Here is a 25129-nt window from a genome sequence, read left to right as displayed (position 1 = left end):
CGCCGCACGCGCGCACGTCGCACGCGCGCGCCAACGCGAACGCAGCGCTCGCGGCGTCGCGCGCACGAAGCCGCGCATTAACGCGCCGCAGGGGCGTCGCCGTCGCGTCGAACGCGGAGGCGCGCCGCGCGTCGACGGCGGCGGTGACATCCGCGGAATCGTCCGTCCTCTCGCTCGCGCGGGTCGTTGCCGGCGCGCGCGAAAGAGTCGAACGACCCCACCGCCCGCGCCGAACCGACGCCGGCGCGCGTCTCGAGCGCGAGGTCGCGGCGACGAGACGCGCGCGCGGTCAGTCGCGCAGTCAGTCGCGCGGAGCGGACGCGCCGCCGCGCAGTCAGTCTCGCCGCGTCGCGTCCGCCGAGCTCGGTGATCCCGCGGGTCGCGCGCGGAAACCATGGCGCCGATGCCGAACGACGCCACCTCGGGCGCGGACGTCGCGGGGATCGTGACGCGCCAGCGCCGGAGCGAGAAGTACTGGGAGGATTACGAGGACTGGAAGGCGCGTCGAGCGCGCGTCGCGCGCGTCCCTCTCGTCCGCGCCGCGTCGCGCGCGATCGCCGCGCGTCCCTCGCGCGCATGACTCCAGACGCACAGAGAGATCCTCTCGCGCGGCGATCCGCGTAAAGAAGACAACCCGACGCGAATCGTATCGCGCTCTGAAGCGCGCGGACGGAGCGCTGACCTCTTTCGTCCCCTCCAACGTCCCCGCCCACCCCACCCCCCCTACCCTCGCACAGAAACACCACCCGTGCGCGATCGAGTGCTTCGAGCGTTTCGTCGCCGCCGCGAGCGGTAAGCTCCTCACGGTGTTCTTAGACTACGACGGCACGATATCCCCGATCGTCAAGCAACCCGAGCGCGCGTTCATGTCCGACGAGATGCGCGCGGCGGTGAAGCGCGTCGCGGCGCTGTACCCGACCGCGGTGATCAGCGGGCGGAGCCGCGAGAAGGTGTACGACTTCGTTCAGATCCCGGAGCTGTACTACGCCGGGTCGCACGGGTTGGACATCGTCGGCCCCCGCGGTATAGGTGTGTTCTGTACACTGGTCCCCATACGACCGCGTTGGCGTGGTGAACGCCGATCCTTAAGGACTTTTCCCGTCGCTTCTCTCCGCCCACCCCTCGGTTTCAATCCCCGCCCTCGGCGCCTTTCAACTCCGACTGACGCCTTTCAACTCCACCCCAGCGTCGCGGCGGCGGCGGGCGCGGGGGGCCGAAGACGGAGACGCGGCGTCGACGGACGTCGACGTCTCCGCGTCGGGGGTTGGGGAGGACGAGGACGACGACGCGGCGCCGACGCACGAGGCGATGCATCAGCCCGCGCCGTGGGCCGCGGAGCTCATGGACGAGGTCAACGATCGATGCGTGAAGGCGATCGAGGACATCCCCGGGGCGACGGTGGACCACAACAAGTTTTGCATCTCGGTGCACTACCGGAACTGCGATCCGAAGCACTGGGGCGAGGTCAATGCCGTCGTCGACGCGTGCGTGGCGTCCGACCCGACGCGGCTGAAGAAGGCGACCGGACGCAAGGTGTTCGAGGTGAAGCCTCGAGTGGCGTGGGACAAGGGCAAGGCGCTGTCGTTCCTGCTCGGCGAGCTCGGGCTCGACGAGAGGTTCCACGAGGACGAGGTCTTGTCGTTGTATTTCGGCGACGACCACACGGACGAGGACGCGTTCAACGAGCTGAAGGGGATGCCCAACGGCCGCGGGTGCGGCGTCATCGTGAGCACCGTGCCGAAGCCGTCGGACGCGTCGTTTAGCGTGCGAGACCCGGACGACGTGTTGATATTTTTGAATAGGATAGCGGACCTCGCGGAGAACGGGACGACGAAGTCGATGCGGACGACGGACACCGCGGGCGTGAAGCGGGGCGGAGGCGCGGCGTGACGTGCGCGGAGTCGACGCGACGCGAGTCGAGCGGACGATCGCGGCGACGACGCGGGCGGCGATCGATCGCATCGCTTGGAATGTATTGACTGACCGCGCGCGTCAAAACCAACCGTTCGCGCCGCGCTCGCGTTCGCGACGCGATCATTTCCTCCCCTTCTTCCCCTTCTTCCCGCCCTTCGGCTCCTCCTTCGGCGCCTCCGTCGCCGCCGCCGCCATCTCCGGCGTCTTCGGCGCGTTCGCCGCCTGGGCCGCCGCGTCCGCGATAGAAGCCTGAATCTCCCCGCTCTCGATCCCCGCGTCGTCGTCCATCTCTTTCGCGCGGCGGGCCCCGGGGGTCCCCCCCGCGAGGAGGATCGACGCGTCCGGCTCGATGCCGTGCGACAGCAACGCGTCCGCGATGTCACCCGCGTCCGCGCCCGCGGCGACGGCGACGCGCGACGACTCGCGGAGCGCGAGCGCGGTGTTCTCCCTCTCCGCTCGCGCCGCGCTCGCCGCGTCCTCCGCGGTCGCGGCCGCGGCCTTCGCCTGCGCCGCCGCCTTCGCCGCGGCGTCCTTCTTCGCCTTGACGTCGCGCACGCGCTCCACCTGCGCGTCGAGCTCCGCGAGGAGCCGCTCCGCGGCTCTGGCGTCCGCGGGGGACAACGGCGTGCCGACGTCGGAGATGGTCGACGCGTCGCCGCCGCGCGGGGTGACCATCCCGTCGTCGCTGCCGTCGCTCGTCGCCGCGGCGTTCGCGTCGCCGCCGCCGACGCCGGTGATGCCGCGCAGGATGGCGCCGCCATCCGCGCTGCGGTCCAGCGCGAAGGAGTGGTCTCCGACGGCGGTGGCGAACGAGGCGTCGCCGCCGCTCGTCATCGACAGAAGCTTCGCGCGCAGTTCGCTCTCTTTCGTCTCCTCGCTCGAGAGCTCGCTGTCGAGCCGCGAGACGTTCGTCTCCGCCTCCTCCACGGCGGCGGCGGCGTCCGACGTGGACAACGCCTTGAGGAGCTCCTCTACGCGCGCGGCTTTGGCGGCGGCGAGATCCGCGGCGACCGCGGCGCTCTCCGCCGCCGCGGCTTCGAGCTCCTTCTTGTGCGCCTTCTCCTTCGCGATCAGCGTCGCCTCGAGCTCGCCGCGCCACCGCCGCGCGGACTCGAGCTGCCGCTGCGTCTCCTCGAGCTCGCGCTGTAACGCCGGGTCTCGGAACGGCGACGACTGAAATTTCGTCGGCGATCCGAGCGTGCTGTCGCTTCCGCGGCGTTTGGGCGGCGGCGTCTTCTGCGCCTCCGACGCCTCGCGCTCGCGTCGTTCCTCCTTCTTCTTCTTCGAGGACGAGAACAGCCGCGAGAGCCCCAGGGAAGGGACCGGGGAGACGCGCTCCGGCGTGCGCGCGGTGTTCGGCGGCGACGCGAGATCGACGTCGTCGAGCGAGCGCGACGACTTTGGGGAGTCGCCGTCGCCGTCGCCGTCGCCGTTTTGATTCCGGCGGTGCCTCGCGTAGCGGTACGCCCCCGCGGCGACGACCGCGCCCGCGGTGAGAAGGAGCCCGGCGTTCGGAGACGTCGTCGTCGTCGTCGTCGCCGTCGCGTTGTCGGGAGACCGCGGGGAGCCTCGTAAACGGTCTTCGATGGCGCGCTTCAGAGCGTTCGTCTCCTTCTTTTGCATCGCGTTCGCGGTTTCTTTCTTTCGCCCCGCGCGCGCGTCCTCCTTCGGCTTCGGCTTTGGCTTCGGCTTCGCGGCGTCGTCCTTCGCCTTGGACGCGGCCTTCTTCTTCGCGGCGTCTTCTTTCGCCTTCGCCTTCTTCGCGGCTTCGTCCGCCTTGGCCTTCTCGTCCGCGGCTTTCTTCTCGTCCGCGGCTTTCTTCTCGTCCGCGGCTTTCTTGTCGTCGGCGGCTTTCTTCTCGTCCGCGGCTTTTTGCTTCGCCTTGGCCGCGGCTTCCTTTGCCTTCGCTTCCGCCGCCTTAGCCTTCTCCTTTGCGACGCGCTCCTTCTCCTTCTCCGCGGCGGCTTTCGCTTTCGCGGCGTCCTCTTCCTTCTTCTTCCGCTCCTCCGCGCGCCTCTTCTCCGCGGCGGCGCGCTCTTTGGCTTCGCGCTCGGCTCGTTCTTTCGCGGCGGCTTCCTTCTTTTTTCGCTCCGTCTCCGCGTCAGCCTTCGCTTTCGCGGCAGCCTTCTCTCGCGCGAGCTTCTCCTCCGCAGCCTTCTTCTCCGCAGCCTTCTTCTCCTCCGCGGCTTTCTTCTCCGCAGCCTTCTTCTCCTCCGCGGCTTTCTTCTCCGCGGCCGCTTTCGCCTTGGCGTCCGCGGCTTTCTTCGCCGCGGCTTTCTTCTCCGCCGCCGCCGCCTCCCGCATCCTGATCCGCTCCTCCTCCCGCGCGCGCCTCTTGATCTCCTCCGCCTCCTTCCTCGCCCGCTCCGCGAGCGCGAGCGCGAGGTCGATGCGCTTCTTCTCCTCGATCTTCCTCTCCGCCTCTTCGACAAGCCGCGCGGCGCGTCGCTTCTCTCGCTCCGCCTCCGCCCTCGCCGCCCTCGCGCGCTCCGCCTCCGCAGCGGTCGCCGCGAGCGCCTTTCGCGCCTCCTCCGCGCGCGTCGCCTCGACGCGCTCGCGCTCCGCCTTCGCGCGCTTCACCTCCTCGAACCTGCGATCTTGCGCCCTCTTGAACGCCGCGCGCTCGATCGCGAGCTTCTCCGCTTCCGCTCGCTTTTTCACCGCGCGCGCGCGATCTTTCTCGTCTCGCTTCGCACGCCATCGCCGCGTCGCGAGGTCGCGCGCTTCTTGATCCGCGGCCGCGCGCGTGCGGACGGCGCTCTCGTCCTCTTCGTCGTACGCGGGCCCGCGCGACATGAGCCCGCGGACGCGCGACACGAGGTCGCCCAGTCCGTTCGCGTCGCGATCGCGGCGACTCGGGGAGGAGAGAGAGCGATTCGGGGATCCCCCCCTCGGGCTTCTCGACGGCGACCTCGACGGCGATCGATTCCGTCGGCGCTCCGGGCTCGGGCTCCGCTGCCGCTCCTCCACGACGCCCTTCGTCTCCGGGGTCGTCCAGAACCCGGGGATCGCGGCGTTCGCGAGCTCCTCGAGATCGTGCTCCGCGTCCTCGGGCAGCTTCGCGTCGAAGGAGGCGCTCGCGGCGGCGTTCGCGATCGCGTCCGCCTCGCGCCTCTCCCTGAGCGCGCGCACGCGCTCTCGCTCCGCGTCGTACGCCGCGCCCTTGAGCTCGCCGACGATGACCTCGCCGAGGTACTCGAGCACGTCCTCGCTCGCTCTGTACTGCTCAACGAGGCCGTCCGTGAACGCGTTGCGCGGGATCCCGGGGAGCTTGGACGACGGCAGCGGGGGGGTCGTGAAGCCCATGATGTCCTTCGAGCCTTCGCTCGATTAATTAATTCCTCACCACGTCACCCACCGCGCGTCTCGACCGCGACGCGCGCGTCGCGAGCTCGCGTCGCGCGACGCGCGACCCGCCGACGCGCGTGTCGCGTCGATGTGCGCGTGCGCCGCGAATTCGACGCGCGCGTGAGTCGTCCGCGGTGCGAGGACGACGAGCGCGCGGCGATGTCTGCCGGAGGGACCCGTTGGGGGAATCGTGAAGTTCGGAACTGTTGATTGGCGCGAGAGGCGCGAGAGGTCAGCGGGTCGCGAGAGGTATCTTCGCGCCCGCACCGCTATGACACATACAGTACTCTCATGTTTTCTGTGACCGCGATGAAATCTTTGGTTTTCTTTTTTCGGTCGTTTTCTTCAGGTTTTCTTCAGGGATCAAAACTAATTAACTCAAGAACTGAGGTCTAATGAGGTCTCGACTCGGGAGAATACGCGGAAAAATGGCGGCGCTCACGACCCGACGCGAAAAGAGCTCCGCGCACAGATTTGGGGTGATATTGTTTTCGTTCCGCGTATGGGCAATTGGTATGATGAGAGTACGTACTCGTACAAAAGAGGAATACTCGTGAAACGACGGAGAACACTCGCCGCACCTCCCGCGCGCGCACACCTCCGGCGCCGGCGCCGCGCCGCCGAGAGCGATGTCGAGCACGCGGTCGCCGACCGGGATCACGTGGCAGTTCGAGAGCAACGACGACCGCGCCGCCCGCGGCGCGGCGTCGCCGTCCGCGGCCGCGCGCGTGGATGACGACGGTGTCCACTTCGCGCGGAGCGATCCGTGCTACTACGGCGACCGTCGCGAGTTCCGACGCGCGTGCGTCGGCGCGTTCAGAGACGCCGAGCTGCTCCAGAGCTTCGGCGTGGACGACTACACCGCGACGATGTTCTTCGATCGCGTCTACGACTCGTACGGCAAGGTGCCGTACCACTGCGCGAACCACGCGAAGGACGTGCTCCTCGCCGCGCACGCGCTGATGCGAGAGGTGATCGCCGAGGGGCACGGGCCGTTCACGGACGTCGAGCGGCTCGCGCTGTACGTCGCCGCGGTCGGGCACGACGCCGGGCACTTCGGGGTGAACAACGACTTCCTCAAGAACAGCGATCACCCGCTCCTGGCGGTGTACCCGACGAGCACGCTGGAGCGCTATCACGCGCACATCATGACCGAGCACGTGCGCGATCCCGAGTACGGGGTGTCGCGATTTATTTCCGAGGCGAACGGCGACCGCGCGCGGTTCGAGAGCTTGATGCGCGAGATCATCCTAGCGACGGACATCAGCGCGCACAAGGGGATCCTGGGCGGGTTCGCGCACTGGGTCGACGAGATCGGACGCGAGCGCCGCGAGAGCGGGAACGAGGAGGAGGCGGAGGCGGAGGACGGCGACGACGACGACGACGACGACGCGACGGAGAGCCGCGGCGAGATCAGTCCCGCGCTCGCGAACCGCGCCGATCGATCGAGATCGAGATCGAGCCGCCGCCGCGGGTGGGTCTTGAACGAGGACCAGCGCGAGTCGCTGCTGAAGATCACGATTAAGTGCGCCGACTTGAACGCGGTCGCCGCGGACATATCGAAAGCGGACGCGTGGGGCTTACGCATCGTCGAAGAGCAGGCGACGCAGGGCGAACGCGAAGTCAGAGAACGCGTCCAACGAACGTTCCCGTCGCGCGACGTCATCCTCGCCGATTACTACAACTGCCAGGCGTACTTCGGCACCGAGGTCGTCCGGCCGTTGTTCGAGGCGTTCATGACGTTCGCGTCCGCGGGGTTCCGAGACGTAACGCGCTCGCGGCTGAGCAACAACCTCAGAGCGTGGCAGCGCGGGCACAGACGCGCGTACGGGCTGCGCGCGACGAGGGAGAGAGAGAACGAGTTCAGACGCGCGGTGATGTCGTCGTTCCTGGGCGCGATCGCGCTCGCGGTGTACACGTTCTCGCGCCGCGAGCTGCTCACGCGGCAGCTCGCGGATCTGAAACTCGCGTCGGAGGCGGGACCGAGCGGGCGGCTCCTCGACGAGTGTCGCGACGACGGCGCGCGTCTGTGCTCGTTCGCGCACCTCGTCGTCCAGAAAGGCGGGGTTCCGACCGTCGCGGCGACGCTGCGCGTGGTCATCTCGAACGCGCGGTTCTGGATGACGTGCTTCGCGGTCTACATCGCGAGCGCGTGCGCGTGTCTCGGATGCATCATCCTCTCTGCGTCGGAGCCGCGGTATCTCTCGAGAGCGCTCTCATCGCGCTTCGTGCTCGCGTACATGCACTCGATCAACCTCCTGCGCTTCGCGTTTTGCCGCCTCCGGCACGTCCTCGCGACGAGCTTCTACGATGCCAAGGTGAGAGACTTCGCGTTCGCGCCGCTGATGAGCAACAAGGCGCTGAGCGGACAGAAGCTGTTGGTAGCGCTCACGGACGCGCTCGGCGTCAACGTCGTCCCCGCGTTGTTTTCGTGTCTCTTCTTCGCCGGCGCGCCGGGGCTGGGGATTCGGTACCACTTCGTTTGTCACGCGGCGATATGCGCGCTGCGATTTCACAGCGAGGCATCGTTCGAGGGGGACATCTTCGCGGCGACGATGGAGAACATGGTCGGGAGCGTGCTGGCGTTTCCGGCGCTCGTCGCGATATTGGAGCCGAGGACGGCGGCGCGGTTGGTGCCGGGCTTCGCGCGTCTTGAGACGCTCGCGAGACGCGTCGCGAGGGGGGTGAAACTCAAGCTATCTTGAGCACGGTGTGATAGTAGTGTGTAACGTGTGTATCTCATTAGTCAGGGGGGCTATCCGATGCGCGCGCGCGACGACGGACGACGAGACGAAGGGCGTTCGACGTCGTTTCGTCTGTTCGACTTTTACGATTCCTCATTTCGATCGATCGATCACTGCTTGTACGCCCGGACCGACTTGATCTTGCCTTGGTTCGAGACGTCGATGACGTCCACGACCGTGAGGACCGTCTTCGCGTCGTCGTTCAACTCCACGGAGATCTCGCACGTCGCCACCGGCCCGCCGAACGCCCGCGAGTCCCGCCCCGCGACGACGTTCTTGACGACGATGCGAATCGCCGGCACCGCCTTCCAGATGCCCTGATTCGCCTCGACGACCGCGTCGATCCCGGACACGGCGACGTCCCAGTCCGTGAGCGAGACGTTCTCGTCGAAGCACTCGCGGAGCTTCGCCGCGTCCTGAGCGTTCCACGCGGAGAAGTACGCGTCCACGAGGGCCGTGACGGCGTCGGAGTCGGCCATGGTGATGGTGTTATTTACAGTATGACGCGGATATTTTCCAGACGGGACGCTTTCTCAGTTGTCTTTTCTTTTCGTCTCGCGACGCGTACTGTAGCACATCGCCTACTGTAACTGTTTGCTCATATGACATCGATTACAGTACTAGCGAGGAACGCAAAAAAAAAAGCGAATAAAGAAAGGGCTCGGCCGAAACGTTGCGCCGGCACACACACGGAAGCGCGTACGCGCTCTCCCTGGGGCACGATGGCGACCACGCACGCGGTCGCGCCGCGCGCGGTATCGCTCACGACGCGCGCGAGATCCGGGCGGGATGGACGCAGCTCGCGCGCGACCGAGATCGCGCGCGCGCGCCGGGGGCGGCCGCCCGCCGAAAATGTGCGCGCTGCAACAATTCCCTCCTCTCTCCCGATCGCGCCATCATCGCGGCCGCGATCGACGACGGTCGCCGCGGTCGCGACGGACTCCTCCGCGGCGTCGTCCCCCGAGGACTCCTCCTTCGAGCCGAAACCGTGGTGGGAGGAGAAGTACACGTGGAGGATCGGCGGCCCGAACGACATACCGTGCGTGCACCTCAAGGACGTCTACCGCGGCGAGACGCCGCTCGAGCCGCAGCCGTCGCCCTTCTGCACGCGCTCGTCGTGCCCGGTGGACCTGGGCGGCGGCGCGCCGCGGACGCCGGTGAATCTTAACCGCGTCTTCGTCAGCGAGCTCGACCGCGTCCTCCTGAAGTCCATGGCGTTCGGGTCCCCGGACTCGCTCAGCGCGGAGTGCGACGCGACGTGCGACGACGACGGCGAGCCCGTCTGCGACGTGTGCGCGTTCGAGCCCGAGTTTTGCATCCGCGCGGGGCCCAGGGCGGAGATCTACTTCGACCCGCCCACGGTGCACGCCGCGATCGTGAACTGCGGCGGGTTGTGTCCGGGCATAAACGACGTCATTCGAAGCGTCGTGACGACGTTGGAGGTGGGATACGGCGTGCAGAAGATCAGCGGGATTCGATTCGGCTTCGGCGGCTTCTGGAAAGACGGCGTCGAGAATTTGCCGCTGTCGCGGAAGAGCACGAGCGCGTTGCAGCAACAGGGCGGGAGCATCATCGGGTGCGGGCGAGGCGGCGGCGACGTCCCGAAGATCGTCGACAGCATCGAATCGCAGGGGATCAACATGGTGTTCGTCATCGGAGGCAACGGCACGCACGCGGGGGCGAACGCCGTCTCGAAGGAGTGCGCGAAGAGGGGATTAAAGGTGAGCGTCGTCGGCATCCCGAAGACGATCGATAACGACATTCTGCACATCGACAAGACGTTCGGGTTCGACACCGCGGTCGAGGAGGCGCAGAAGGCGATCCAGGCTGCCGCAGTGGAGGCGAAGAGCGCGCTGAACGGCGTCGGCGTCGTGAAGCTAATGGGAAGGCAGTCTGGCTTCATCGCGTTGCACGCCAGCCTGGCAAACGGCAACGTCGACGTGTGCCTCATCCCGGAGCTGCCGTTCGCGATGGAGGGCCCGACCGGGGTCGTCGCGCACGTGAAGCGACTGTTAGACAACCAAGGCCACGCGATCATCGTCCTCGCGGAGGGCGCGGGGCAGGAGTACGTCCAGGGCGCCGGCGGCGTCGACGCGGGCGGGAACCCGAAACTAGGCGACATCGGACCGTGGTTTTGCAAGCGCCTCAAACAGGAGATGAGCGCGGACGTGAAGTACATCGATCCGACGTACATGGTGCGCGGGTGCGCGGCGAACGCGCACGACTCGATATACTGCGCGATTTTAGGGCAAAACGCGGTGCACGGCGCGATGGCGGGGTACACCGGGATATCCATCGGGATGGTGAACACGCACGCGGTTTTTTTGCCGATCGAACGTCTCATCGAGAAGGAACGGCTCGTGGACCCGGACGGGCGGATGTGGCAGCGGTTGCTCACGTCCACGGGGCAGCCGGACTTTTACTGATCGAGAGAATCGTCGATCGATCGATGTATGGTTTGTGTTTGTATAAAACGTCAGAGTTTTCTCCTCGCTCGCTACGCACAGCATATGTCAAAGTCGCTCGCCTCTCTCGTCCCCGGCGCGTGTTTTCGCGCGGGGTCGACGGACGACGACAAAAATATAGCCCCCGTCGGTGCCAGCCTCCTCCTCACGATCACGCGGACGCGGAGACCGCCTCCTCGACGACGTCCGCCGCCTCCGGGGTATTCATCTCGCTCGGCGGGACGAGCTGCCAAAACTTCTTCAGCGACGCGTCCCAATCCGCGAGCACCGCCTTCCCCTTCGGCGACCCCGTCTTCTCGACGTGCGCCTCGATCAACGTCTTCAGCTGCGCCTCCCCGGCGGCCGTGCACACGCGCTGCATCGTGACAATCTCGCCGTTTACCTTGGACGCGAACGTGTCGTCCTCGTCCAGGAAGTACCCCAACCCGCCGGTCATCCCGGCGCCGACGTTTCGGCCAACCCTTCCGAGCGAGACGACGCACCCGCCCGTCATGTACTCGCAGCAGTGGTCCCCGGTGCCCTCCACGACTGCCTCCGCGAGGGAGTTTCTCACCGCGAAACGCTCGCCCGCGCGGCCGTTCATGTACACCTTACCGCCGGTCGCGCCGTACAGACACGTGTTCCCCGCGATGATGCAATCCTCCGGGTTAAACGTCGACGCCGGCGGCGGCATGATGGACACCTCCCCGCCGGACATGGACTTGCACACGTAATCGTTCGCCTCGCCGACGAGCCTCACGTGCATCCCGCCGACGGTGAACGCGGCGAAGGACTGCCCCGCGGAGCCTTCAAAGTCGAGCGTGAGCGACCCGCCGAAGCCCTCGTCGCCGTACTTGGCGGCGACGGCGCCCGCGACGCGCGCACCCGCGCACCGGTCGATGTTTACGATTTCCTTCTTGATCACGTGCGTGCCCTCGCTCTCGATGCACTTCTTCACGTCCGCGTCTTCGAGAATCTCGTCGTCGAGCATGCGCCCGTCGCCGTGCGTCTCCATCTTGCGGCGGTCCGAGGACTTGTTTCCTTGGCCGGAAGACGTCGTGAGGAACGAGAGGTCCAGGTTGCTCGTCTTCGCCGGCTGACCGGGCGCGGAGAGGCCCTCCTGCTCGCGAACTTGCGCGAAGAGGTCGTTCCGCCCGATGATCTCGTCGAGGGACTTGTACCCCATCCTCGCGAGCTCGACGCGCACTTCCTGCGCGCAAAACTGGAAGAAGTTCACGAGATCTCCGGGCGCGCCCGGGAACCGCGCTCTCAGTTCCTCGCGCTGCGACGCGACGCCGACCGGGCAGTTGTTCGTGTGGCAAATGCGCGCCATGACGCACCCCGTCGCGATCATCGCGACGGTGCCAAACCCGTACTCGTCCGCGCCCATGAGCGCGCACTGGATGACGTCCAGACCGCTTCTGCAGCCGCCGTCCGCGCGGAGGACGACCCTATCGCGGAGGTCGTTGTCCACGAGCGTGCGGTGCGCTTCGACGAGGCCCATCTCCATCGGCCCGCCGGCGTGTTTGATGGACGACAGCGGCGACGCGCCGGTGCCGCCGTCGCCGCCGGAGATTTGGATGATGTCCGCGTTCGCCTTCGCGACGCCGGAGGCGACCGTCCCGATGCCAGCCTGACCGACGAGCTTGACGGAGACCTTCGCCTTCGGGTTCACCATGTGCAGGTCGTAAATCAGCTGCGCGAGATCCTCGATGGAGTAGATGTCGTGGTGCGGCGGCGGCGAGATGAGCGGCACGCCCGCCTTGGATCGTCGCAGGGACGCGATGTACGGGGACACCTTCTTCCCCGGGAGCTGCCCGCCCTCGCCGGGCTTCGCGCCCTGGGCAACCTTGATCTCGACCTGGTCCGCGGCCATGAGGAACGATGTCGTGACGCCGAACCGGCCGGACGCGACTTGTTTGATCGCGGAAGACGCGACGTCGCCGTTTTTGAGGCCGTTGAGGTGCGGAAACGTCGCCGACTTCCCGTTGTCGTCCGCGTCGTCGATGGGGACGAACCGCTGCGTGTCCTCGCCGCCCTCGCCGGAGTTGGACTTGCCGCCGATGCGGTTCATCGCGATCGCGATCGCTTCGTGGCACTCGCGCGAGATGGCGCCGAGGGACATGCCGCCGGTGCAGAACCTCTCGCAGATGTCCGCGACGGACTCGACCTCGTTGACGTCGATCGGCTCTCGGTCCGACACCACCTCGAGCATGTCGCGCAACGACGTCACCGGGCGATCGTTTCTGTGCGCCTGGTACAGCTTGTACGCGTCCTCGTCGCCGTCGCCCTTCCCGCCGAGGTTCACCGCCTTGTGAAGGAGCTTAGACATCTCCTGGTTGTTCGCGTGGTACTCGAGACCGGGCTTGACTTGGAACATCCCTCTCGCGACGACGTTGGCGAGCATCTCGCCCTCTCCCGGGAAGTTGCTCGACGCGAACATCTCCGTCTCCGCCGCGAGGTCGTCCATGGTCAGCCCGCCGATGCGCGACACCGTGCCCTTGAACGCCTTGTCGATGAGCTCCGGGCCGACGCCGTAGCACTCGAAAATTTGCGCGCCGTGGTACGACGTCAGAAGCGAGATGCCCATCTTGCTGAGAATCTTCTTCAGCCCCGCGTTGAGCGCGGCTTTGAAGTTCCTCTGCACGTCCGCGACGGACATGTTCGGCAGCTTCCCGCGCTTGATCGACGCCTCCACCTTGGAGGACGTGCGCCACTGGCGGCACGTCTCCAGGCCGAGCCACGGGTTCACCGCGGACGCGCCGTAGCCGACGAGGCACGCGACGTGGTGCGTGCTGAACGCGCTCGCCGACTCGACGACGAGGCTCGCTCGCGTCCTCAACCCGACGGCGATGAGGTGGTGGTGCACCGCGCCGACGGCGAGGAGGGAGGGAATCGCGGGCGTATCCTTGTCGCCGTCCTTGTCGGAGATGATCACGCACTGCGAGCCGCCGCGCACCGCCTTCTCCGCCGCGGCGCAGAGCGCGTCGACCCCCTTCGCGAGCGCCCCCTCGCTCCCGTCGCCCGCGTACGTCGCGGCGACGCGCTCGGCGCCGAGGCCTTTTATCGCGAGGAGCGCGTCGACGTCCTCGTCGAACAGCACGGGGGACTTGATCGACACCGCGGGGATGTCCTTCGCGCCGTCGTTGTTCAGGAGGTTGCCCTTGGCGCCGATGGTCATCTCGAGCGACATGACGAGCCCCTCGCGGAGCGGGTCGATCGCCGGGTTGGTGACCTGCGCGAACCTCTGCTTGAAGTAGTCGTACAAGAGGTGCGGGCGTCCGGACAGCACCGGCATCGGGGTATCGTCGCCCATGGACCAGGTCGGCTCGGAGCCGTCCGCGGCCATGGACTCGATGATCATCGTGACGTCCTCCGCGGCGTAACCGGCGGCGGCTTGCGCTTGGATGAGCTGCGTCGCGTCGAGCTTGGGCTCCCCCGCGGGCTCCGCGGCGGCCATGACGTCGACGTCCTCAAGCCACTCCTTGTACGGCTTGCTCGCGGCCACCTCCTTCGCGATCTCGGTGTTCTCCATGAACGTCCCCTTTTCGAGGTCGGCGACGATCATCATCCCGGGGCCGAGGCGGCCCTTCGCGACGACATCCGCGGCGCGCGTGATGACGTCGCCGAGGACGCCCACCTCGGACGCGACGTAGATGTAGTCGTCCGAGGTTTTCCAGAATCGCGCCGGGCGGAGGCCGTTCCTGTCGAGCCTGCATCCGAGCTTTTTACCGTCGGAGAAGACGAGCAGGGCGGGGCCGTCCCACGCCTCTTGCATGCCGGCGAAGTAGTCATAGAAATCCGTCACCTCCGGGTACGTCGCGTCGAGCTCCGGGTGGTTCCTGTACGCCTCCGGGACGAGAAGCATCATCGTCTCCGCGGGCGCGCGGCCAGACTTCACGAGAAGCTCCGCGACGCGGTCGAGGTTCGCGGAGTCGCTCGCCGCCGGGTTACAGATCGGGCGGAGCTCGTCTTCTCTGCCGTCCCACACCGGGTGCGTCATGTCCGCCTCTTTGGACGCCATCCAGTTCAAGTTACCCTGCAAGGTGTTGATCTCGCCGTTGTGTCCGAGGAAGCGCATCGGCTGCGCGAGCGGCCACTTCGGGACGGTGTTCGTGGAGAACCGGCGGTGGTAGATGCAAAACTGCGACACGAAGTCCTCGTTTTGGAGGTCCTCGTAAAACTGCCGCACGACGACGGACCGGAGCATGCCCTTGTACACGATGACCCTGGAGGACAGCGTGCAGACGTAAAAGTTCTCCGCGATCCCGGGCATCTTGGCGTCCTCACCCGCGGCGGTCTTCTCCGCGGTCTTCCTCGCGATGAACAGCTTGCGCTCGAGCTCGTCGTCCGTCGCTCCGCCGCCGCCGACGAGCACCTGCTTGATGACCGGCTCCGTGTCCTTCGCCATGCGTCCGACCACGGACGCGTCCACGGGGACGTCTCTCCACCCGAGCACGGCGAGCCCCTCCGCCTCGATCGCCGCGTTCAAGATCTCGATCGATTTCGCCGCCTGTTTCGTATCCTGGGGAAGAAACACCATGCCGACGCCGGAGGATCCCTCCGCGAATCCCTCGATACCGTTCTCCGCGGCGTACTTCTCCAAGAGCTTCCACGGGACGTTGGTCATGATCCCGGCGCCGTCGCCGGAGTCGTCATCCGCGCTGCACGCGCCGCGGTGCTCCATGCACCCCAGCGCGGTGAGCGCGTCTTGGACCGTCTTGTGCGTGCGGTCGCCCTTGAGCGACGCGATGAACCCGACGCCGCACGCGTCCGATTCCTCGAGGAGTTGCTCGTTGTCGACGACGCCGCCGGCGTACGGGGGGCGGCCAGGCGCGATCGCGGCGGTCACCACCGCGTTCGCGCGGGGGGACGCCGCGGGTGCGGAGTCGCGCAGGCTTCGGAACCTGGGGGGATCGATCGAATCGATCGAGCGGACGGTGGCGGTGGGGCGGCGGCGATGAGCGGGCGCGGATGAACGACGGACGACGACGCGCGGTCGATCGACAGCTGTGCTTTTTTCGAACAGATTAGAATCACGGGACACGCGCGATCGGGGGGGACGCCACGGCGCGGCGTCGCACCTGGGCAGCGCCGCGGACTTCTTGAGCCCCATGAACGACGGCATCGACGTCTGTTGAGATGAACGGCGAGGGAGGCGATCGGTCAGCGAGAACGTCAGTCAGCGCGCGCGGAGACGCCGTCGGAGACGCGGGAGGCGACGTCACGTCGTCGCGGAGGCGGGCGCGTAGGTTTTTCGCCGCGAAGGGTCTCGGCGCGTCGGCGACGGAAACGACGCGGGACGCACCGCGCGAGCGCCGACGGCGCGGAGAGACGCGGACGCGGCGACGCGCGTGGGCGCCTTCGTCGCGCGCGCGCGATTTTGGCGCGTGGCGACGGTCGGGCGCGTCGCGAGCGCCGCGGAGGCGGTCGCCCGCGCGAGCGCTCCCGCCATCTTGAGCAGTGCTTAGTAGAAGCGATGCGCGTCTGACGTCGGTGCTGCTTCCGAGCGCGTCGGTCGGAGTTCGCTCGCCTCGCGCGTCTCGATCACGCGAACGGAGATGGATCCGACGTTCCCGTGAGATCCGAAAAGCCTTCGCGCGCGCGAAAGCGGTGGAAGAACCGTCGGCGACTCGCGTCGCGCGGTGGGTTGTGACGCCGCGACGCGCGGACGGGCGCGATTTTAGGGTCGACTCACCGCGTCCGCTTTATCGTCAGCAGCTGCGCATTTCTTACTCGCTTTGCGCGGTCGCTTTTCAGTGCGGGGAACGGAGATCGCGTGACGTGGTGGTGTTTGGGTGCCGTGTCATATGGGCAAATTGACTCGAGAACGACGAGTTAAAAAGTTTAGAGTGCATAAATTATCCGGGCGAACCCGACCGACCGACCGCGACCGGATACGTTTCACGTACTACGTACTTTACATGAGCAATTAGTATGAGCGCGACGTAGGGCACCTCGTCGACGCAAAGAAACCGTAACGTAACGACCGGACGAGCCTTGGAACAGGAGACCGGCGCGGGGCCGAGGGAAAGACGACCGCACGCAGAGTCGCGCGCGCGCGCCGCACACCGCGCGATGCGTCTCGTCGTCGCGTCCGCGACGCTGCTCGTCGTCCTCCACCTCGCGCTCGCGCTCGTCGTCGTCGACGCCGCCGACGCGTCGTCGTCGTCGTCGTCGTCCGCGCGCTCGCCGCGCGTCGCGACGTCCGCCGCGTGCGCGCTCGAGACGCTCGAGACGCGCCGAGGAAACGAGCGCTCGTCGTCCTCCTCCTCCTCCTCCTCCTCCGCGGCGGCGCTCTTGCGCGTGACGCCGTGGCTCGGCTGCGGCGCGCAGCTCACGATCGGCGTGGGATGGGACGCGATCTTACCTCTCGACGACGACGACGACGACGACGACGACGACGCGAGGGAGGCGCGAGCGGCGACGGCGGCGGCGCCCTCCTCTCTCTCGGACGCCGCGCCGCCGCCGTCGCCGTCGTCGTCGTCGTCGTCCGGACGCGCCGTCGTCGAGACCGCGGCCGCGCGCGTCGACCCGTCCGCGCCCGGCCTCGCCGCGGTCGCGATCGCGCTCTCCTCGAACGTCTCCGTCGCGCGCGCGCAGGCGGACGCGACGCGCGAGCTCCTCGCCGCGCTCCCCGAGACGGAAAAAGTAGCCGTCTACGTCCTCGCGTCGAACCCTTCGAACCCGATCCTCCTGACGGACGCGCGCGCGCTGCGGCTCGGCGGGGCGCGACACGCGCTGCGGCGCGTGGACGAGGTCGTGGACGCGCTGCGCGCGGCGATACGCGCGCTGGAGGGGACGATCGTCGGCGGCGGCGAGTGGGCGGCGAGGACGCGGGCGCTGTCGCCGCCGCTCGCGGGCGTGCTCGCGCGCGACGTCCTGGCCGCGGCCGCGACCGCGCGCGACGACTCTAACGACGGCGACGCCGCGCCGCTCGTGGAAAACGCATGGGCGCGAGGGGTTACGAGAGTTATAAAGGAAATGAGTCGAGTGGACGCGCACGCGGAAGGCGCGGTGAGCCGCAACGTCGTCGTGATCGCGCCGACGCGGTTCAGGTGCGTTCTATACACTGGTTCCCATACGACCGCGTTCGCGTGGTGAACGCCGATCCTTAAGGACTTTGCCCGGCGCATCTCTCCGCTCACCCCCCGCTTTCAATCCCCGTCCTCGGCGCCTTTCAACTCCAACTGACGCCTTTGAACTCCACCCCGACATTCGCTTGTATAGAACGGCCCTCACCGTCTCCGACGTCTCCGCCGACGCCGACGCCGCCGCCGCCGCCGACGCCGAAGACGTCCTCGGTCTGTTCCACGGCGGCCGCTGGTCGCTGTCCTGGCTCACCTCGACGACGGAGCGCGACGTCCGAGTGCGCGCTGGACCGGGGATGGAGCTCGAGGCGGCGTGGGACGCGACCGGCGCGAACGCGTTGGCGTCTCAGCTGCTCGCGCGGCGGCGGCGCGTCTATCGCGTCGGCGCGTGCGAATCGTCTTCGAACCGCGCGGTGTCGTCGCTCGCGGCGACGGACGACGACGACGACGACGGCGCGAGCGACGACGCGTCGTCCGCGGCGCGCGGAAAAGGAGGAGGAGGCGAAGGCGGCGCGTGCGCGAACGCGTTCGCCGAGACGACCGCCGACGCCGACGACGAAGAAAATGAAAACGTCGTCGCCGTGGAAGCGCGCCTCGGCGGCGGCGCGCTCGGCGGCGTCCTGCGATGCGCGTTCCCGCCGCCGCCTTTCGACGCGACCGCGCACCTCGCGACCGCGCGGTGCGACGCCGCCGCGGCGTCTCTGGACGAGTACCCGTACCCCGTGGGCGACTCCGTGACGTTGCGGATGACGCGCGCGCAGCGGGACGTCTTCGACGGCGGCCGCGCGTTCCTTCGAGGCACGTGGGAGGAGATGCTCGCCGCCAAATCGGACATGCGGTTGTCCGTCGTCCTGGGCGGGGATCCTCGAGGATCCGACGTGTCGACGTACGATTGGTCGAACACGCGACCTGGATTTGATGACGTGGAGCCACCACTCGCGCCGAGGCCGAGCGGTTCCTCCGCGGCCGCGACCCCGGTGAGAGCGAAGGCGAAGTTCCGAGGCGTGAGCTCGTTCCGCGACTGCGTCCGACGCAAGAGCCTGAAGGTGAACGTCAAGGGAAAGACGAAGCTGCGGCTCGCGCGCGGCGCCGCGTCCGATCGGTTCCTATTGATCTCCATGTGTTACGACGATCGGTATCTGAAGACCGCGCTCGTCGCGGGGATGGCGGCCGAGCTCGACGTATTCCCGCACGCGTACGGGTACGTTCGGCTCCTCGTCGAGAACCCGGCGGGACCCGGCGGCGATGCTGAGGTGCGTTCTACACTGGTCTCCATACGACCGCGTTGGCGTGGTGAACGCCGTTCCTTAAGAACTTTTCCCGGCGCATCTCTGCGTCCACCCCTCGCTTTCAATCCCCGTCCTCGACGCCTTTCAACGCCAACTGACGCCTTTCAACTCCACCCCGACGTTCGCTTGTATAGAACGGCGCCGACGCCGGCGGCGGAAAAAATAAGGGTAACGTCAGCGGCGGCGTCGTCGCCGCGTCCGCGTCCGCGCCGCGCCGTTGGGAGAACGAGGGTCTGTACCTCCTCGTGGAGGACCCCACGAGCGCGCTCGTCGGGTCGTTCGCGCGCCCCGCCGCCGTCGTCCGACGACGCAACGACGCCAAGCGCGCCGCCAACCCGATCAAAGGCACGCCCGACGTGAAATTCCCCGAGGCGTCCAAGAAGCTCGAGGGCGCGCACTCCAGATGGAACGCGGAGAACGCGACGCGCGCGCGGTACGACGAGATCGCGTTCGTCGCGTCCTCGTGCCTCCCCGGGACGTGCCGCGACGCGCTCGACCGAAGGGTGGACGTCGAGCAATACCTGCGGTGGATGTCGCTCATGACCCTCGTGCAGAGCGGCGATTACGTCGACGAGGCGTGGTTCTACGCGAGCGAGACGGGGGACGCCTCGTCGCCGCTGCGGTTCAGGGTGCACGCGTGGGACCCGGACGACTCGTTCCAGAGCTGCCATCACGGCGGCGTGAACGCGCTGCGCGATCCGGTCGGGTTGTTGTACTGCGCGGAGGGGGATTTGGACCGCGCTTTGATTCGAGACCCAGACGTGTACGCGAGCTTCGTAGATCAGGTGCGATTTCCTTACACTGGTCCCCATACGACCGCGTTCGCGTGGTGAACGCCGATCCTTAAGGAATTTTCCCGGAGTGTCTCTCCGCCCACCCCTCGCTTTCAACGCCCGCCCTCGACGCCTTTGAACTCCACCCCGACGTCGCTTCGTATGGACCCTCGACCCTCAGCTCGAGTGGACGCTTCGCGTCGGGATGAACGCGAGCGCGGTCGCGCGGATCGCGAGCGCGCAGCTGCGAGACATGTTCCGCGTCTTGTCCGACGACGACACCGCGTCCGGGCTGCTCGAGCTGCTCGCGGCGAACCCCGCGGCGAGAGACGTCGCCGCGGCGCGCGAGGACATCGAAGCCAGCGCGGGGTGGTACGTCGGTCTCGTCGAGACTCGGCGGCGGACGTTACTCCGTCGGATCGCCGCGTATCGCCGCGAGAAGGACGCCGCGGAGAAGAAGAAGAAGAACGAGGGCAGCGGTGGCGACGGCGCGAGGTTCGCGAAGACGTACGCGACGCGGAAGATCGTCGCGTCGACGCCGCCGCCGGGCTGCGGCGCGGAGGAGGAGGAGGACGACGATGAAGAAAAAGACGCCGCAGCCGCGCCGCCGCCGCCGCCGCCGCCGCCGACGATTCGCGTCACCGTCAACATGACCGAGTACGAATACGACGCGGGCGGCGTCCAGGAGCTCGTGTTCCACGACCTGACGCTGACGAACGTCGGCGACGACCCGATCGCGCTCGGGCTCGGCCGCCGAGGCGATCGCGTCGTCGTCATCGATCGCGACGACCCGCGCGTTCGAACGAGAGTAACGGTCGTCCGACCGACGTTCACGTTCGGGTTCGACCCGAGCGTGACGTTCACCGGCGGGTCGTACGCGGCGTGGCCGAACGAGTTTCGCGTCGGGTGTTGGAGCTCGGCGCACGGCGGCGGGGACGACGCGGAGAGCGTCGCGAGCGCGGACAACGCGCCGCGCGCGGACTTTGACGTCGCGTCGAACTGCACGGCGACGGCGGCGGTGACCGGACCGAGCCGCCAGTCGACCCGAGCCGGTGGACCCGAGCCGCCGGTCGCGATGCAGGTCTACGCGACGTTTTCAAACCGCTCGGTCTCGCTGACGTTCGGCGGCGCGGAGCGCGGCGACGGCGTGGACGGCGCGCCCGTCGTCTTGTGTCCCGGGTGCGCGGTCACGCTCGGGAAGGTGTCGTTTTATCAGCGGTTCTGGTCCGCATTTCAACGCGGGATCGCGACGTTGAACTTGAAGGGCGTCCCGGACGTCCGCGTGCGGTTGGGCGACCGGTGCGGCGGCGGCGGCGGCGGCGGCGACGACGCGCGCGCGACGACGCCCGTCGCGGGCGGGCGAACGTACCCGACGCGACGCGGATGACGACGGCGCGCGGCGTCGGTTCTCCCTCCCTCGGCTTTCTCTCCTCTCGATTTCGATTACGAAACACGAAGATGCTACAGTCAGTGACGACCATCCGTCGTGCGTTTATCTCGCATCACGCCCCCGCGGCGAGCATCGTCCCCTGCGGCGTGATCGTCTCCACCCCCCCAATCAACGGCGTCGGCCCGTCCGCGTCTTCCTCCTCCTCCTCCTCCCCTTCCCCGTCCTCGGCGTCCTCGACGACCGCCTCGCCCCCCATCGCCGCCGGCGTCGCCGCGAGCAGATCGCTCAGCCCGTTCCCGTCCGCGGCGGCGAGACCGCCTCTCAACACCGCGGGCGTACACGGCGCGCTCTCCACGCGCATGTCCTCGCCGACGGTGTACTGCGAGTAGTCGCGGTGCGGCGGCGGCGTCGCCGCGCGCTCGCCCCCGTCGCCCCTCCCCGCCGCCGCCGCGTCGTCGCCCCTCGCCGCTCTCGCGTTCGCGTTCGCGTCGCCGACGCCGACGCCGACTAAGCTGCCGCCCTCGCTGCTCTCCGTGATCTCGCCGTCGTCGTCCGACTCGTCCATCAGCGGCGAGCCCTCGCCGATCCTCGACAGCGTCGCCATCTGCGCGTTTTCTTCGCGCGCCCTCTTGATCGCGCTCGCGAGCCCCCCCAGCGCGGCCGTGTTCGTCGGCGCGAACGTGTTCATGAACATCCCGTACTCGATCGCCTTGATCATCGTGTTGCATATCGGGCAGCACCCCAGCGTCTCCCGGCACTCCGTCGCGCACGCTTCGCACAGCGCGGAGTGTTCGCACGGATTCAGCCGCGTCGCGCGCGGCTCGTCGATGCAGACGACGCACAGGCCCGCGTCTTCTTTCGCCGCCTCGCGCTTCGCCGCCTCCGCGACGTCCTCCTTCGCCTTCGCGTCGTTCCCGAGGCCCGCGTGCGCGGCGGCGCGCGACGCCCACGCTCTTCGATCGTTCGGCTCCACCTTCACGGCGATCGTCAGATCCGCGAGCGCGTCTCGGAACCGCTTCCGCGCGAGGTGGACGTCGCCTCGCACGCGGTACGCGTCCGGATGCCCGAGCGCGATCGCCTGCGACGCGTCCTCCAACGCGTCGTCGTACTTCTTCAGCGCGAGGCACACCTCCGCGCGCGTCAGACGCGCGCGCTTGTGCTTCGGGTCGAGCTTGAGCGCGAGCGTCAGCTGCTCGAGCGCGCGTTCGTGCTCGCCGTGATGGTGCGCCTCGGACGCGTCGAAGAAGTTGACGTCCGCGCGCTCCTTCAGGAGTTCCGCCTTGGTGGGTTTCCTGCGAACCGGTCGTCGTCGCGGCGCGCGCGGGTACAGCATCGACCGCGGCGTGGACGCGCCGCACCCCATCGCGCGCGGACGGACGATGTCAGCGCGCGATGAGTGAGGGGGAAAAAGCACTTGAGCGCCGCGCCGACGGACGGATGAAAACCGTTGACTCCGCGCCGGACGGTCGGACGCGCGACGCGACGACGTCCGCGCGCGATGCGTGCGCGTTCGCGCGTCGATGCGCTCGCTCGATGCGCGCGCGCGAGTCGGCGAAGCGGCGCCGGGTCTCGTGTCGCGCGCGCGTGCCTGTGCGACGACGCCGGCGTCGGCCGACGCCGTCTCGTCGTCACTTTCTGTTCAGTTCCCCTCGGGACTGACGAAGAATGCGCTTCGGGAAAAACGCTCAGGGCGTTCAATCAAAACATTTTCACCCACCGCTCGGTTTCAGCATTTGATCGCATTCCCTTTCAACTGACCGAGTTTAAACATTTTAGCACGGGCCGCACGATGATTGACTGGACTACAAACTATGCTGTTCGCGGGTCGCCCTCACGTTTCACGGCGCGCGCGTGGGCCGATTTGCCTTTCAAAATTTTCGCCCCTTGATCGTGAATCTCCGGTCAGCCTCGATGAAAAATAATCACAGAAAAATCGAAAAAAAAAACGAAAAAGACGAGAAAAAGCGCCAAAAAGCATCCACATCTCTGCGCGCGCTTCCGGCTCCACGGCGTCTCGCGCGACTTCCCAAAATGTCTCCGTGCTCCGCCGCCGATGTCGCGACCCTCACGGCGTCAGGCATGACGCAAGCAGTCGGTGCGTCCTGACCCCCGCGAGCGCGCGCGCGCTTTCCCGCGCGCATTCTTCAATCGAGATTTCACGTGCATGTGTGCCTCGCAATCTGGAGATGTCGACGGCCTCGCGCGCCGCGCGGACGCGACCTCCGCGCGAACTCTCGCGCCCGTCGAGAGATCGTATCGCGTCGCGCGCGACCACATCTCTCAGCCGGCTCTGCGGGACTCCTCGGCCTCGCGCGCGGCGCTCCCGCGTCGTTTACGGAACGGCGTCACGCGCCGCGACCTTTCGAGTTGTATCGTCGCGACCTTTCGGAACAAACCTGCGTGGGCACACCTCGTCCTGGCTGGTACCTGGCCTGGGCTGGGCACCTTACTGTATGTGTACTGTACGTGTACGCGTGTACACGCGATCGCCGCGCGCTGACGTCCGCGCGCCCCTCCCTCGTCTCGCAGTCGACGTCATATGCGAAACCGGCGCGACCGCGATCGAGCGACGCTCGCTCACCGTGGCCGCGAACGAACTCGCCATCACGGGGCTTCAAGGGGCAGCCAACACGAACTTGCTGTTGTTCTGTTCCGCGCTCGTTTTTTTCATGCAAGCCGGCTTTGCGATGCTCTGCGCCGGCAGCATCCGCTCGAAGAACGTCATGAACATCCTCATCAAGAACGTGCTGGACGCGTGCGTCGGCGCGCTCGCATTCTTCGCCGTCGGCTACGGGTTAGCCTACGGCAGGAAGACCAACAAGGACACCGCGGGCGCCTACATCGGCGAAGGGAACTTTTTCCTCTCCAACTCAGCCACTCTCACCGGCGAGGGATGGACCAATTTCCTCTTCAACTGGGCGTTCGCCGCGGCCGCCGCGACGATCTGCTCCGGAGCGATGGCGGAGCGGACCCAGTTCGTGGCCTATCTCGGCTACTCCGCGCTCCTCACCGGCTTCGTCTACCCCGTCGTCGTCCACTGGTGCTGGTCATCGGACGGTTGGATCTCCTCTTTCAACTCCTCCAAGTGGAGCGGCGTCGGCTTCATCGACCTCGCCGGATCCGGCGTCGTCCACATGGTCGGCGGGTTCGCCGGTCTCATGGGCGCGATCATGCTCGGTCCCAGAACCGGCCGCTTCGGGATGAACGGCCAGCCGGTCCCGATGCCCGGGCACAACGCCACGCTCACCGTCCTCGGCACTTTCGTGTTGTGGGTCGGATGGTACGGGTTCAACCCTGGGTCCGTATACGCGCTCAACGACCTCGCCTCCGCGGAACAGGTGGGGCGATCCGCGGTCATGACCACGCTCGCCGCCGCGACCGGCGGCGTCGCGACCTTGTTCCTTCACCGCGCCTTCAACAAGGTGTGGGACCTCGTCGCCGTGTGCAACGGCATCCTCGCCGGCCTCGTGTCCATCACCGCGGGCTGCCACGTGATGGACACGCATTGGACGATCTTCACGGCCTTCGTCTCCGCGCTCATCCTTCGCGGCTCCGCGAAGCTTCTCCTCAAGCTCAGGATCGACGATCCGCTGGAGGCGTTCCCCATTCACGGCGCGTGCGGCGTGTGGGGGTGCCTCGCCGTCGGCTTGTTCGCGAAGAAAAAGTTCCTCGGTAACGAAAACTACGGCCTCGTGTTGGGCGGCGGCGGCGATCTCATCGGGGTCCAGATCACCGGCGTCCTCGCGATCGCGGCGTGGACCTCGGTCACCCTCGGCGTCTTCTTCTTCATCCTGAGAAAGCTAGGGCTTCTTCGCATCTCGGGGTCGGAGGAGATGGAAGGCCTCGACACGAGCAAGCACGGAGGCTCCGCCTACAACATGGAGAAGGGGGGGATGTATTGATCGATCGATCGTCCGCGTCCGCGTCCGATCGCGTCGCATCGCGTCATCGCGCGCGTCTTCGATGAAGCGCGCGTCGCGCGTGATGTACAGCTGTGAACTGCCCGTGATTTTATGTATATTTTGTGATTATTCGATGTGGGTACGTATACGATACAGTACAATGTGTGTACGCGCGCGCGTCGCTCGTCGCTTTCACCGAACAGAAGCAGAAACGAGCTACTGATGACGCACGAC

At 67.3% G+C, this 25129-nt stretch overlaps 10 protein-coding genes across 10 annotated transcripts; 6 read left to right on the top strand and 4 right to left on the bottom strand.

Moving 5' to 3' along the window:
- Positions 1–16: 16 nt before the first annotated feature.
- Positions 17–1890, top strand: MICPUCDRAFT_53489 (uncharacterized protein; the record flags this gene model as incomplete). Its single annotated transcript, XM_003063768.1, has 3 exons — positions 17–503; positions 595–1029; positions 1187–1890. Exons 1-3 carry the CDS (start codon positions 395–397, stop codon positions 1888–1890), a joined length of 1248 nt encoding a protein of 415 aa, XP_003063814.1. The 5' UTR covers positions 17–394.
- Positions 1891–2034: 144 nt separating this feature from the next.
- Positions 2035–5220, bottom strand: MICPUCDRAFT_48953 (uncharacterized protein; the record flags this gene model as incomplete). The annotated part of the gene is made up of 1 exon (XM_003063589.1): positions 2035–5220. The coding sequence occupies one exon, from the start codon at positions 5218–5220 to the stop codon at positions 2035–2037; it is 3186 nt and encodes a 1061-aa protein (XP_003063635.1).
- A 671-nt stretch (positions 5221–5891) lies between these two features.
- Positions 5892–8019, top strand: MICPUCDRAFT_48952 (uncharacterized protein; the record flags this gene model as incomplete). The annotated part of the gene is made up of 1 exon (XM_003063767.1): positions 5892–8019. The coding sequence occupies one exon, from the start codon at positions 5892–5894 to the stop codon at positions 7965–7967; it is 2076 nt and encodes a 691-aa protein (XP_003063813.1). The 3' UTR covers positions 7968–8019.
- A 97-nt stretch (positions 8020–8116) lies between these two features.
- MICPUCDRAFT_53486 (uncharacterized protein) lies at positions 8117–8485 on the bottom strand (the record flags this gene model as incomplete). Its single annotated transcript, XM_003063588.1, has 1 exon — positions 8117–8485. The coding sequence occupies one exon, from the start codon at positions 8483–8485 to the stop codon at positions 8117–8119; it is 369 nt and encodes a 122-aa protein (XP_003063634.1).
- Positions 8486–8728: 243 nt separating this feature from the next.
- On the top strand, positions 8729–10498 carry PFK (phosphofructokinase; the record flags this gene model as incomplete). Its single annotated transcript, XM_003063766.1, has 1 exon — positions 8729–10498. The coding sequence occupies one exon, from the start codon at positions 8729–8731 to the stop codon at positions 10430–10432; it is 1704 nt and encodes a 567-aa protein (XP_003063812.1). The 3' UTR covers positions 10433–10498.
- Positions 10450–15905, bottom strand: GLU (glutamate synthase; the record flags this gene model as incomplete). The annotated part of the gene is made up of 3 exons (XM_003063587.1): positions 10450–15357; positions 15535–15584; positions 15759–15905. 3 exons carry the CDS (start codon positions 15903–15905, stop codon positions 10623–10625), a joined length of 4932 nt encoding a protein of 1643 aa, XP_003063633.1. The 3' UTR covers positions 10450–10622.
- A 623-nt stretch (positions 15906–16528) lies between these two features.
- Positions 16529–19663, top strand: COTH (uncharacterized protein; the record flags this gene model as incomplete). Its single annotated transcript, XM_003063765.1, has 3 exons — positions 16529–17508; positions 17681–18794; positions 18965–19663. The coding sequence occupies 3 exons, from the start codon at positions 16529–16531 to the stop codon at positions 19661–19663; spliced, it is 2793 nt and encodes a 930-aa protein (XP_003063811.1).
- A 145-nt stretch (positions 19664–19808) lies between these two features.
- On the top strand, positions 19809–21070 carry MICPUCDRAFT_65810 (uncharacterized protein; the record flags this gene model as incomplete). Its single annotated transcript, XM_003063764.1, has 1 exon — positions 19809–21070. One exon carries the CDS (start codon positions 19809–19811, stop codon positions 20988–20990), a length of 1182 nt encoding a protein of 393 aa, XP_003063810.1. The 3' UTR covers positions 20991–21070.
- Positions 21071–21105: 35 nt separating this feature from the next.
- Positions 21106–22356, bottom strand: MICPUCDRAFT_42971 (uncharacterized protein; the record flags this gene model as incomplete). Its single annotated transcript, XM_003063586.1, has 1 exon — positions 21106–22356. The coding sequence occupies one exon, from the start codon at positions 22354–22356 to the stop codon at positions 21106–21108; it is 1251 nt and encodes a 416-aa protein (XP_003063632.1).
- Positions 22357–23024: 668 nt separating this feature from the next.
- AMT1.2 (rvb1-like protein) lies at positions 23025–25050 on the top strand (the record flags this gene model as incomplete). Its single annotated transcript, XM_003063763.1, has 2 exons — positions 23025–23088; positions 23523–25050. 2 exons carry the CDS (start codon positions 23025–23027, stop codon positions 24893–24895), a joined length of 1437 nt encoding a protein of 478 aa, XP_003063809.1. The 3' UTR covers positions 24896–25050.
- Positions 25051–25129: the final 79 nt, after the last annotated feature.

Source organism: Micromonas pusilla (genome assembly GCF_000151265.4).
Source record: "Micromonas pusilla CCMP1545 genomic scaffold MICPUCscaffold_15, whole genome shotgun sequence".
Lineage (NCBI taxonomy): Eukaryota > Viridiplantae > Chlorophyta > Mamiellophyceae > Mamiellales > Mamiellaceae > Micromonas > Micromonas pusilla.
This window is presented reverse-complemented; position numbering and strand designations above follow the sequence as displayed.